The sequence below is a fragment of the Montipora foliosa genome, unplaced genomic scaffold, assembly GCF_036669935.1.
Source record: "Montipora foliosa isolate CH-2021 unplaced genomic scaffold, ASM3666993v2 scaffold_401, whole genome shotgun sequence".
Classification (NCBI taxonomy): Eukaryota; Metazoa; Cnidaria; class Anthozoa; order Scleractinia; family Acroporidae; genus Montipora; species Montipora foliosa.
The window spans coordinates 485,001-497,500 of record NW_027179703.1 but is presented as its reverse complement, the minus strand read 5'-3'; the positions used below and the strand labels follow the sequence as shown (position 1 = coordinate 497,500).

Below are 12,500 nucleotides of genomic sequence, written 5' to 3'. Positions count from 1 at the left end.
TACTGCGCACGAAAATGCACACGCTACGTCATACACGAGCGCGCGCGCTAAGTAATAAAATGAGAACTGATAGGGCAAAAGGCCATTGCTCTAGCTTTGCCTGGATTTAACGGTCTTGGACGTTCGGTGACCCCTATTTTTCTTTCCAGAAACGGATTTTATTTACAATTATCTCCACGTTGTCCAAAAATGAACAAAAAATCAATGTGGAAAGTTCAAAAAATTTCAAGATTTCTGCTCACGGGACATAAAATCCTGCCATCTTGCGGCTGCAAGGCGCGTGAAACTGTGGTCGCTAAATGCGAACTTGATCTTTAAGGAACCTCACCAGTTGACTAAATACACTTAATAAGTCCACTTAAACAATATTTGGCAGAGAAGATTTCACTTCAAAGATTTAATTGCAATATATTTGGGTTTACAGACACTGGCCTTATTCGATAACGAAACCCGATTTTGTCACATTTTGGGTGTTTTTGCGGACATGTTCTCTCCAAAACGAAGTCGGTGACCCCCCATTTTTTTTACATTTCTGACATAACTAACTCATCATCTTACAGTGGTAAACGTTTCAGAAGAAAATCAATGTTGAAAAAATTTCGCGCGAACGTCCTTAAGGGCGGTCTCATTGCCCCACTACTCACTTTCTTCAGAAAAGGCAGAAGAGAGTTCATTTGCACCCGCTGCGCGTTTGAAGGCAATTCATAGTTTTACGACAAAATTATGCTGCTCTCTATCCCCCAACTTATCTACTTCGTTTCGGCAAGGAAAGAAACTCAACAAACAGTACTAGAGTGTGTACGGACTGCGTACGCGGCATAAAGGGTTCATTGCGTTTATTTACGGTCAATTAACGTAACGAATGAATCTGAAAACACCTTCTTTATTACTTGTTTGGTGACAATTCAGCTGTAAAAAAGTCTCAGATTGTAGCATGCAGTATGTATGTGTATTCATAAGCAAAACTAAAGCCCTGGCCAAACTATCGAACAAAGTTGGATTGAAGGCTCCAACTTTGCTCGATCCAACATTGTTCGACAGTTTGGCCGCCCATGTTGGAAGATGTTCGTCCAACATTTTTTGCTCGATCAAATGTTGGATAGAGTTTGCTTTTGATCAAACATTACAACCAACAATTCTGTTTGACACAGCAATGTTATAGTGTTTTGCCGCTCTTCCAACAAAGTTGTGTCCTGAATCGAGTCACGTTCGTATTGCTAGCCAATCACGAATCGCTATCTTATTTTCAAGTCAAGGCTGACGGACAAGGAGCAAGGGGACTTCGTGGTTGTTGATGAACAGCCAGAAACCTTGATCAGCGAATAGGAAGCAAGGCCATGTCTGTGGGACACTTTTAGCCTACCTAATCATTATCGCTGTTTGGAGATGTCTGGTTCAATAGCAATAGCGTTTAAAATTCCTGCAAATTGATCCGAGCTCATAATCATCATCCCCTAAGCGCGAATGTATCTTGCAAAGAATATACCCTTTTCTACACGTTCTCTTAATCATTCTTTGGTTTTTCCTTGTTTGAATACGTCCTTTCCGTCCTAAAACAACTTCCGTACCATAACGCTTCGCCACATTTTCAAATTTTGCGCCAAGTTAAACTTGAATTCGTCAAGCAATGTTGGATAGTGTTTTGCCACTACGTCAACATTTACATCCAACAATGTTGCATGTGGGATCCAACTTTGTTCGATAGTTTGACCAGGGCTTAATGAAAGGGATGAGGGACGAAAGTTACAGGTAAGAATAGACCCTTATCCAAAATGGCGGCAACGGATTTGAACGAGTTAAAATTTACCAAATCGAAACAGCAACTTTACATTAGTAACCCTGGAAAGTTTCAGCGTATTAGGTGTTATATCAGCTGAAAAGTTGAAAAAATGAAAAACTTACAGATGTTTGTATGACTAGGGCAATAAACATCCAAACATCTGCACATTTGTAATGTTTTAAATTACATTTTCTCAGCTGTTATTACTTTTGATGTGCCGAAACTTTGCAGGGTTACTAAAGTAAAGGTGCTCTTTTATCAGTTTTTAATTTTAACTTGATTGAATTTACCGTCGCCCCAAAAAAAAAGATGAAAAAAATCACAACCGTTTCTTCCTTATTTGAAACTGCAATTACAACTAGAAAAAGTCAAATATTAGGACCCAAGCCTCTCTAGCCCCCCTTTCCCCTCCCAACTCCCCCTCCTGTGTATCGACACCATGAATTCAGAATGACGAGAAGTACGATAATATTTTATACAATAATGCAAGAAAAAAGATTGTGACATCACGGTGCTGCTACCGATGGTTGTAAAGCAGTTAACGACAAAAAGGAAACTACGTATAATTTAAAATTACCCCCCGGTAACTACACGCCTTTTCTAGAAGAACGTCTAATTTTCCGGCTGAGGCTGAAAGTTATGTTTCACCTTTCTTATTTTAGCCTAAAAGGTCTTATCAGTAAAGTTGTGTGGTTTTATAAGTTCGAGTACAAACTTTTCATGCAATAAAAAAGCCACATTGCTAACGTTAAAAGAAATTTCTTTACGTATTTGGGTCATTATATATTCCTTTTGGACTACAGTTTTACATTACTTTAACCTTTATTTGTGCTAGTCTCAAAAGCAAGAAGAAAATGGTCAAAATAAAGGCGCTGTAAACTGACACTCGGCATTAGCATGTTCTTGGAATTAGTGTTCTCACAATTTTGATCAACATCAGCCTCAACTGTTATAGACCGAATTCGTGAATGGCGGCCAAAAAACATTCTTTATTTAAGTGCTAATTAGACTCACACGCCTCGTTTGAATGGATCAAATACAAAAGAAATGTTGTTTGAGAGCGAGGCTGCTGATTCTAATTGGCACCTGACGTTTTTTGTTTCTCAACAATAAGAATTAAGAAGATGTAGCAACGTTTCGTCTTTGTTGTCTAATGCCAAGGCCAAACCCTATTCCAATCTACATTAAACTGGGGGGTTGTTATAATATTGTGAAAGAACTTGAAGAAAATTGTTAAAAACATCGTTCTCTCCTCTCCAATCTCGCCACATATGCTCATTGAGAAATTATTGCAAATCGTAGTGCCTTACGCCCTTTCTCATTTTTGCTTTGTATTTCAATCTGGCCCAAGCTGATTCAACTTCCTGTGTATGCACGCCAGTGATCAGTCCAAAAAATTAGCGTCATGCACCACAACCCGGTGGGTTTGAACGTTTGGTGCATGGGTTCCGGTTTTTTTTCCCGGCAAAGATGTACTCCTCTCTCCTCTCTCACTCGTTTTCATCGTTTCGTTTCATATCGTTAACGATCTACGATAGTGACGATGGATTACGATAGATTCACAAGATCGTTGGATCATTGCTGATCGTGTCGGAGATCGTGTCCATAGTATCCTCGAATAGCAATTGATTGGTATTTATTATTTTCTGGTTTATTTCCTAAAATTGTGGCTACGAGGCCCTAAACATATCAGAAGTTAAATTTGCATCAAACGCTTAGACTTAAGGGCGGTCTCATTGCCCCTCTACTCAATTTCTTCAGAAAAGGCAAGGTTATGCTGCTCTCTATCCCCCCAACTTATCTACTTCGTTTAGCCAAGGAAAGAATGTCAACAAACAGCACTGGAGTGTGTACGGTCGGAGTACGCGGCATGGGTTCATCGCGTTTATTTACGGTCAATTAACGTAACGAATGAATCTGAAAACACCTTCTTTATTACTTCTTTGGTGACAATTCAGCTATATCGAATGTTCCATGGCATAAATAAGGATGAAAAGTCACAGATTGTAGCATGCATGCAGTATGTATGTGCCTATTCATAAGCAAAACTAATATAAGACTAATGAAAGGGATGAGGGACGAAAGCTACAGGTAAGAGTAGATCCTTCTCCAAAATGGCGGCAACGGAATTGAATGAGTTAAAATTAAACTGAATGTCAAATGGATACCAGAAATAGAAAGAGCAACTTTACATTAGTAACCATGTTATATCAGCTGAAATGAAAAACAAAAAATTCTACAGATGTTTGTATTACTAGGGAAATTGGCCATACCCCTAAGCATCCAAACATCTGCACATTTTTAATGTTTCAACGTACATTTTCTTAGTTGATGTGCCGAAACTTTGCAGGGTTACTAAAGTAAAGGTGCTCTTTTATCAGTTTTTAATTTTAACTTAATTGAATTTTCCGCCGCCAAAAAAAAAGATGAAAAAATCACAGCCGTTACTTCCTTATTTGAAACTGCAACTAGAACTAGAAAAAGTCAATTATTAGGACCCGCGATTTACTTGCAAACCTATCTAGCCCCCCTCTGCCCCTTCCCCCCTCCCCCTCCCCTTCCTGGGTATCGACACCATGAATTCAGAATCACGAAAAATACAATTTGGGTCAATATATTTTCTTTTTGTACTACAGTTTTACATTACTTTTTCCTTAATTTGTGCTAGTCAGGAAAAGCAAAAAGAAAATGGGCAAAATAAAGGCGTTCCTAACTGACACTCAGCCGTAGTATGTTCTTGGAATTAGTGTTTTTACAATTTTGATCAATCTTAGCCTCAACGTTTATAGACCGAATGCGTGAATGGCGCCCAAAAAAGCAATATTTTCTCTATGTGCTAATTAGACTCACACCTCTCGTTTGAATGGACCAAATAAAAAAAAATACCAAAATACGTTGTGGCCGCCATTTATGTATTCGGTCTATTAAAAAGGTTCCTTTATGCATCTAAAAAATCGGAGTGTATTTCATTTTAAACCCTTACTGAAACACTATATTTGTTTTCTCGGGGAGCGAGCTATGTTTCGCTTTCATGCGGATCGAAACAGTTTTTGTTTTTGCAGTATGTATGTCTAACTGCAAAATTCGCCTAAACAGGTCGCTGTTGCATTGATTTACTCTATTCTTTGATTGCACCCGACGTCAAGGTGGCCAAGTTGGTGGAAAGAACAAAAGCGCAAAAGTCCCTTGGCAATTTCACTCTATTAAGCTACATTTCGCTTTTTTTTTTCTTTGGGGGGGGGGGGGGGGGTTCCAACATGGCGGTCTTATCACGTGAGTGCAATCAAAGAATACCGTGAAGCCAGCACAATGAGCATAACACCCAACACCTTATACTGGCAGCTTTATGTTTGATGCCAAATGATAACTTTTTTTAAAGCTGAGGTATTTTCAGTTCCAAAAACAACTTAAAAGCGTGGAGAGGATGTGTCGCTAGCCTCCATTCTTGCCATATTTTTCTTTACTCTCTCTCCAGCCTCAAGAGGATTTGCTTATCATTTCCAGCAATATCTTTGAATATTGTGCTGGTTGGGACTACAACGGAGATGTTCTCTCCGCTGTATACGCGCACCTTTACACCAGTGTCTCTTTCGTGAGATGTTAGTATGCTCTGCAAAGGAAAAGAAAAATCATTCTTATGTAGCTCTGAAAATTCCCATTATTTGAAGCTGCAATCATCCCGCAGGATTAGTGTCGTGGAACCCCAAAAATTATTTTAGTCCAAATAAATCTTTATCTGTCACCGAGTACAGAGCAACAGTGTCAAGAATTATCTAAGGTCGGCACACACGGGGGGAATAGTCCCTGCAACTAGTCCCTAGTTATACAAAGGGACTGGTCGCAGGGACTAGTCCCTTGTAGTGTTTACACGCGGGGTCCAATTGCACAGGAAAGTAGCAAAAACTGGGGCCATACGGTATCATTCTTTCACTCTGCAGCTTTCTTAAGAAACCAAAATTATTAAAATAGCAATGTAGCATTGAATTAATTCAGTTCAGTACAAAATTACGAAATTATTTAGTATTTGAATTTTTTTCCGATTCAGTCCGGATATATGCGGAAAATAAGTTGAAGCGCTTTGTTACCGATGAGCTGTAGCCAATACAGAAAAAAAAGGGTGCGAAAATTCTATCAAGATTTCCATTATTCATGTACAATATTTCAAAACTGGTTTAATCGTCTTCCTCTTGATCCGCCACCTAAGATGTGATACCGATCTGTGATTGGTTTACTGTAATTTGGTCGCAGGGACTTGTCCAACGAGCAGTTTACACGAGGCGTTTTGAGGAACAAGCCGCAGGTCCTTGTCCCAAAATTCAAACCAGTTTGAATTCGTGGGACTAGTAGCAGGGACCAAATCCCTGCGACTATATTTCGTGTTAGAAATGGCTACTTCACACAGTAGGACTTGGCCCAGGTACTAGGCGCATGGACTTATCGCCTCGTGTGTACTGCCCTTTATTTTGGTTAAAACCCATTCAACCATAAGCGATAGTGAGAAGTCTGAGGCGAGTGACGTAACACCCGGATGTATAGTATGTTGACAAGTTCACTTTCCTGTAATGTAATGGCCGATGTGTACATGTACATAATTCTCGACGCGAGTTCGGGCTCATAAAATCTCCCATAATGAAGAATACGAATCTTCGGAAGTGGAGAGTTCGCCCAGGAGGCCCACGAGGACGAACCGTCGTGGCTAGAACTTTATGAAGAAGAAAGAAAAGTGGAGAAAGAGCTACTGTAGAAGAAAAGCTCCAAAAACCATGTAACTGTACAGGAAAAGTCAAAGATTGGTAAGTTGCAAATTGATGTGCCGCACCTGCTATCAACAAGTGCGACCTAGTTAAACGCACACGCTTTACGCCGACCTTTTCTACAAATTTCTGTGGTTCACATCTCCATTTTTCGCCATTTTTTTTTGCGGTTGATATGGGCACTTGAAGCTTTCTCGCAACGTATGTCTGAATCACTAATTGCAACAATGGCTAAGCTGCTTTCAATACCAAACAATAGCACCCGAGGTTACGAGAGCCGCTACAGTGTACACTACTGAGAGCGGGAAGCACAAGGGTCTGCGATTTAAGTAATTAATATAATTTCAACAAATAAACAACCCAAACCAAACAATTATAGAGATGTTATCCTGGGCAGCCACACTGAAGAGCTACAGTTATAATTGATATCGGTACTCGTATCTGAAACGTTTCAATCTGATAGTCGCACAGCGGAACCAGCAGTGTCAAAATATGAAAAGAGATGACATTTAATAACGTTATAGCACTTATGAGGCGTCAGTGTTGGATAGAGGAAACTTTAGACTTCAGAAGTTTTCACGCTTTGCAAGGATAGAAAAGGTTAAGTGTTCCCTTCACGTTTTGTTGAATTTTTTTGTGTATCGTGACACAGGTTCTATGAGAGTGCCATTTTGTGCAGGTGTTAAAGGGGCTTTGGTCATTTACTCTGCTTAACTGACTCACCCCTATGCATCTTGTTTCAGGGACCGTCAGTATTACCATACTTCCAGATAGTTTGATGAGCTTCACAGAGATATGGCGTTGTTGTTGTGTCTGTAAGAAAAGTTAGTCCAGCTAGTACTCAACATATGGTGAGATTGACGGCAATAATTTTGTCTACTTTGTTTAAGACCAAGAAAAGCAAAACGTTTGGGGTAAACTACATGTCATCCTATTTACTCTTGTATGAAATAATCTAAAAGAAGTAATACAATACCGGAGGAAATGAAAGAATGTTGTCAGTTCTGGGTGCTGTGTACCCAACTGCTGCTTCCCCTGCTGATTTTGCTGGATTCAATGTGTCTGTTGCTGTTTCTGCTTCTGCTGCAGTGACTGAAACTATTTCTGCTGCAGCCGCTGGTGATGCAAGCACCTGGCAGTAAAATCAGGTTTTTGTCAATACAGTGCTTCTATATGGCATAGGTTAGACTTGGAAACCTTGACCATTGGCCCTCTCGGATTTACAAGTCACACTTGACAGAGGTCCCTTAGTTTAAATTTATCTAGACAGCGGCGGTACTTATAACGAAGTGTACAAGAGCCTTGTTTGTGGAGTAACATACTGAACATGATGAGAGAGTGGGTATTAAGATTTCATTATTATTTGTTGTATCCAATCAAGTTTGCCAACAGTATGTGTACACTGTATGTAATTGACCTCGTCACTTCAGGCCTTTTCCGGGGACAAATGAGACAAAATGCACAACATACTGAAGGGAGGCAGACCAGCTACATGTATGCAGATGGCAATAATAATTTATTTATAAGGGCTGTCAATCCAACTAGGGGATCTGGGGACTAAACCCTGGAGGACTACAGGTAGTGGTAAGAGCGGTAGTTGAGCACAGGATCCCAGGAACCTAACCACTCCACTCCTCTGACCTCACTTTAATTCTCCTGCAACCAGCAAACAATGTGAATTGGCTTTCCTCAAATTCAAACATGGACACATTTATCATTTGAGGGAAGTATAAGTACATATGTCCAGGAAATATGTAATCCAATTGAGCTATACATAATTGCAATGATACATGTATTGCATACCTCTTTTCCTGCATCAGCTATTTCCTGTAACAAGAAAAGACAATGTTGGTGATTTAATTTTTTCACTTCACATAATTTTCAGAGTTTTTCCTGTTTATTTGAACAGCATGGTTTGCATTCAACCTTACCGATAATTTCAGTTCAGCATCTTGTTTCTCTTTTAGAGTCCTTGTGTCCTCCAACATTTGCCTAGGTGTTTAATTAAGGATACTTCCAATTAAATATTGATCTGAATGCAGTATTAAAGATAAAATGCAATAGTCAGACAACAACCTCAGCTGTTAATTGATGGTGACATCCATGTTGTGCATCATGTCATATGTGACAGTTTCCATTATCTTAAGGTTTACTGTATAATGAGGGCTCTACTTGCCATATTATTTATTTATAATTTATATCATTTGTGGAGAACCCAGAGAGATTACATCACACAGGATGCAGTTTTATTTGGAATTTACAAATAAAGAAATTGCAGAGGACTTAGATGCTTACCTTTGTATTTTAATAGCCTTAATGTTTTGGAGGTTTAATTTGACATTCTGTATGACTTCCTCTGGGTTGATTTCATTGCCTAGGGATAGAAATTGTTCGTTAAGAAGGCTTGAAATAGTTTCTCTTTTTTTCAAACAAATAAACATATTCTGTCCTTTTCGATACCCTTAGGGTAATCATATCAAGACGAAATTTGGTCAGAAATTAGTACCCATTCACATCTAATTTTCCTCCAAAATAACATCACCATGGCAACAGTATAAGGCATTTCTTTGAGCCTTAAAATCAAGATATCTTGTCTTTTTTTCAAAAAAAAAAAAAAAAAGGGGGACGTCTTCCCATTCAGCGTTTCCAGTTAATGTTAGAAATAATCTCAGAGTCTAAAATATTTAAAATTCAACAAAATCTGTAGGCCAGTTTTGGATAAAAATCTTTTTTTTTTTTAATGTCTCTATTTCGTTTCCCTTACAGAATTTTTTTAAATTTGAAAGAAAACATTTTAAATTAATCCAATCTAACATGCAAACAATAAACAAATTTCACCGTCCAGAAGCAGCGATATATATAAACGAGTAGAGTTGCAAAATCAGGAAGATCAGCATTGATGCATGCGTCACCCGCTCATTCAAGTCCCTAAGCGAGTGGAGGGCGCTACAGGACAACACAAATGGATTTAAGTGCCCATTAAACTGTTTGTGTAGAATTTTCGTAGATTTTCTGAATAGGAGACGTCTATTTGTATACCATATATATAGGAAGTGGAAGAAAGGTGAGGAAAATTGGCAGTGTTTGTTTATTTCTGGTGACCCATTTAGAATTATGAGCTTACGTGTGCAGCTTTTAGAAATTATTGCGTGTTTGGCTTATGCGTGCATGCTCAGCTGAAAACCCTTTAGAGCTCTCCTTAAATAAATTACAACTTCCTAGTTTTCTCTAAGGGGATATGAATTACATTAACGTTAAATTGTATTATTATAAATAAAGGAATGAAGAACTTTGCTTACCTGATAGCCACATGCCAACGATTTGTCGTTTTGACAACCCTAACTTTTGAAGAATCAAAACCTGAGGACCTCTCATTGGGTGTGGATCTTCTCCCACCTCGTCTAGTATCTCTAGCATACTTGGTTTTTGGTGGTGTGCCACTACAACCAAGCAGCTGTCCAGCACATTCACCAGACCTGTGTTTTCATTCAACCTCCTTTGAATAAAGGAATCAGTATATATTATCTTGAAAGTTCTACTTTAAAAAAATTTTCTTTGGGGACTTCAAATTTTCCTTAATTGATGTACAATTCTATCAAGTCAGTGGTTCTCTTTTTTAAATGCTAGCATATTAACGAGGTGGATTCTTTTAAATGACCACTACTTTTTGATCCTCACCTTTATTTACTGTTTGGTAATATTAGGTACTGAAATTAATATTGTGTTTAGCGTTTTTTTACATAGAAATTGTCATAATTTCATCCTACCTAATTACATTGATGCTTTCATCGCTTTGGTCAAATAGTATGACAACTATTGGTATCAGGTCTTGGTGACTCTGTGTAACAACCTAAAAAGGATGTAGCATGTAAATAAATGAGGGTAATTGAAAATGGTGAGTCAATAAAACTGCAGTTATCGTTAAATCAACCGCTGAACATAATTTGCTTACATGTATTTCCACCCAAATTAGGGTAGTCCTCCTTCAGTACATAGTGTTTATGGTTTTCTTTACATGTACATAATAACAATGTATTATAACATTCATTTCTTTATGTAGATCTATCGATGGTCTACGTCACACAAGATGATTTTCATTAGGGCTCTGCTGAATTACAAAAATTATCACTACTGTAACAATAGGGCAACATGGTGAGAACTTGCCTGGTGGAATCTGAATGGACAAGGAGTGAACATCATAGACCTTCCCAGGAGAAGGTTTAGCAGTTGGACCTGTTGTAGGGGCCCTTCCAGATCTGAAATCAATAATATTCAGTAAATTGTACTGTTTGGGCGGTCGCAGTGTTCATGATTAAAATCTTTAATTTTAAAAAAGGGTTGGATCTGACCTAAAACAGTATAAAAACTAAATTTTTGGCGACGTTCTGTTTGCCTTCATTTTACTCTCAGATCTAACATTTCTTTTAACATTTGAACCCACTGACTCCTGGGGGTTCCCCATTGACGAGTAAACTAGGGCCAGGTTAGGCTAGTTTAGGGGTGAATGGTGAATGGTAATATTCGCTCACCAAAGACTTCTGCACCCTCCATGCTTTCTCTGCAGCTTACTTCTCCTCCTGTCATAATAAGAAAAAGCTTATCAATTTAGGTATCACTCACCTGTAATAATATTTTCCGCAAATAGGAAAAAAAACTTGATGGGCTTAATTAAGACAACAGCTTATTTTATCACCTTCAAGGTAAAGTTAGCAGGTGACCATGCATGAAATAAATAATAAGTAGACAAGACTAGTGCTTTTCATTATTTACAACATTTTGAGGTTGCTGCTTATATATGGTTCTTTTATCAAAGTATTATGTTAGTATCGTTTTCCAAATATTTCATTTTATCATTCACGTTACCATGTTTTTTGACTTTCATGTGTATCTTTTAGTTGTATTGAGGACTTAAATGTTGAAAGTTTTGCTCGCTATAAAGTCCTGTGTTTGCCATTTGGGTTTGAGGTCATTGGCGGATTCTTGTTTTTTTTTAAGACACTTCAATCTGTCAGAGCATCAAGCACTTAAAGAGTAGGAATAGGTATGATGAGTGGCTAATTTTATGTGGGTTTGATTCCACGATGAACTTTTATCCATTCAAGGGATGAGAGGGTCTATGAATATTAATTCCAAATCCTACATTGCCATACAATGTTCTAGCTGTTACAAATTAGGATGGCATGGGTCAAACTCAAGTTGAGATGTCAAGAAAGAGAGAAAACATTTTCTATGTTGTGTTACCGTACCAGACTGGATGTTTTCACTAACTTCCTGGTTTGTGCCCTCTGTAGAGATTATGTCTGTAATGGTAAGCAAAAAAAGTAGACTTCTTACTTCATTTATTATATATTATCACTGATTTCTAGTACTAGTAAATTCTTGGCCCTCATAATATGCAAGGTAAAAATCTATTTTTTTATTGTTAAATCCAACGAAGTAGAAATGGACCACGACAATAAACAATAACATGACATAAATCAAAGTTAATATTGTCGTCCCGATGAAACATTTGTTACATTGATAAAAATGTAGATAATTAAGTGATTAATTGATGAAAATAGCAACATCTATATTTAAACTTGGTGATTGTTGTAGCCAAACAAGGATAAATTGACTTGTTAAGAGTTAGTTGTTTCTGTCCAGTTCAGTTTTGAGAAATTTTGGCCCACAATTTTTTTTACCACAGAGATAAGGGCATTACATAGACCCAAAGGACTGATATGGCTTCTGCATCCCAAGTTTGTCTCCTTGAATGCTGTGTAGCCTTTTGCCTGGCATCATAAAGTAGTATTACCCAAAAGCCCTAATTGGTGATGCCTGGAAGCCAAAATATTTACAGATTTGTATAATTTAATCCTTGCTCAAATTTTGCAAAAACTAATTCAATTAACGGTTGCCAACCAAGACGTGCTGCACATGTATGCCGTAGTAGAAAAATTAATTTAAAGATTATTATTAATAAAAGA

At 38.0% G+C, this 12,500-nt stretch overlaps 1 protein-coding gene across 1 annotated transcript in view; it reads right to left on the bottom strand.

The window, feature by feature from the left end:
• Positions 1-3,696: 3,696 nt before the first annotated feature.
• LOC137988000 (uncharacterized) overlaps positions 3,697-12,500 on the bottom strand; it is an 11,159-nt gene continuing 2,355 nt past the window's right edge. Inside the window, exons 4-14 of the mRNA XM_068834065.1 lie at positions 11,781-11,834; positions 11,064-11,111; positions 10,699-10,790; positions 10,302-10,384; positions 9,834-10,030; positions 8,830-8,908; positions 8,466-8,526; positions 8,338-8,361; positions 7,511-7,666; positions 7,258-7,347; positions 3,697-5,390 (exon numbers count right to left, since the gene is read on the bottom strand). Of these exons, the coding sequence (XP_068690166.1) occupies positions 5,241-5,390; positions 7,258-7,347; positions 7,511-7,666; positions 8,338-8,361; positions 8,466-8,526; positions 8,830-8,908; positions 9,834-10,030; positions 10,302-10,384; positions 10,699-10,790; positions 11,064-11,111; positions 11,781-11,834 (1,034 nt within the window). The 3' untranslated portion in view covers positions 3,697-5,240. The remainder of the gene's footprint in view (positions 5,391-7,257; positions 7,348-7,510; positions 7,667-8,337; positions 8,362-8,465; positions 8,527-8,829; positions 8,909-9,833; positions 10,031-10,301; positions 10,385-10,698; positions 10,791-11,063; positions 11,112-11,780; positions 11,835-12,500) is intronic.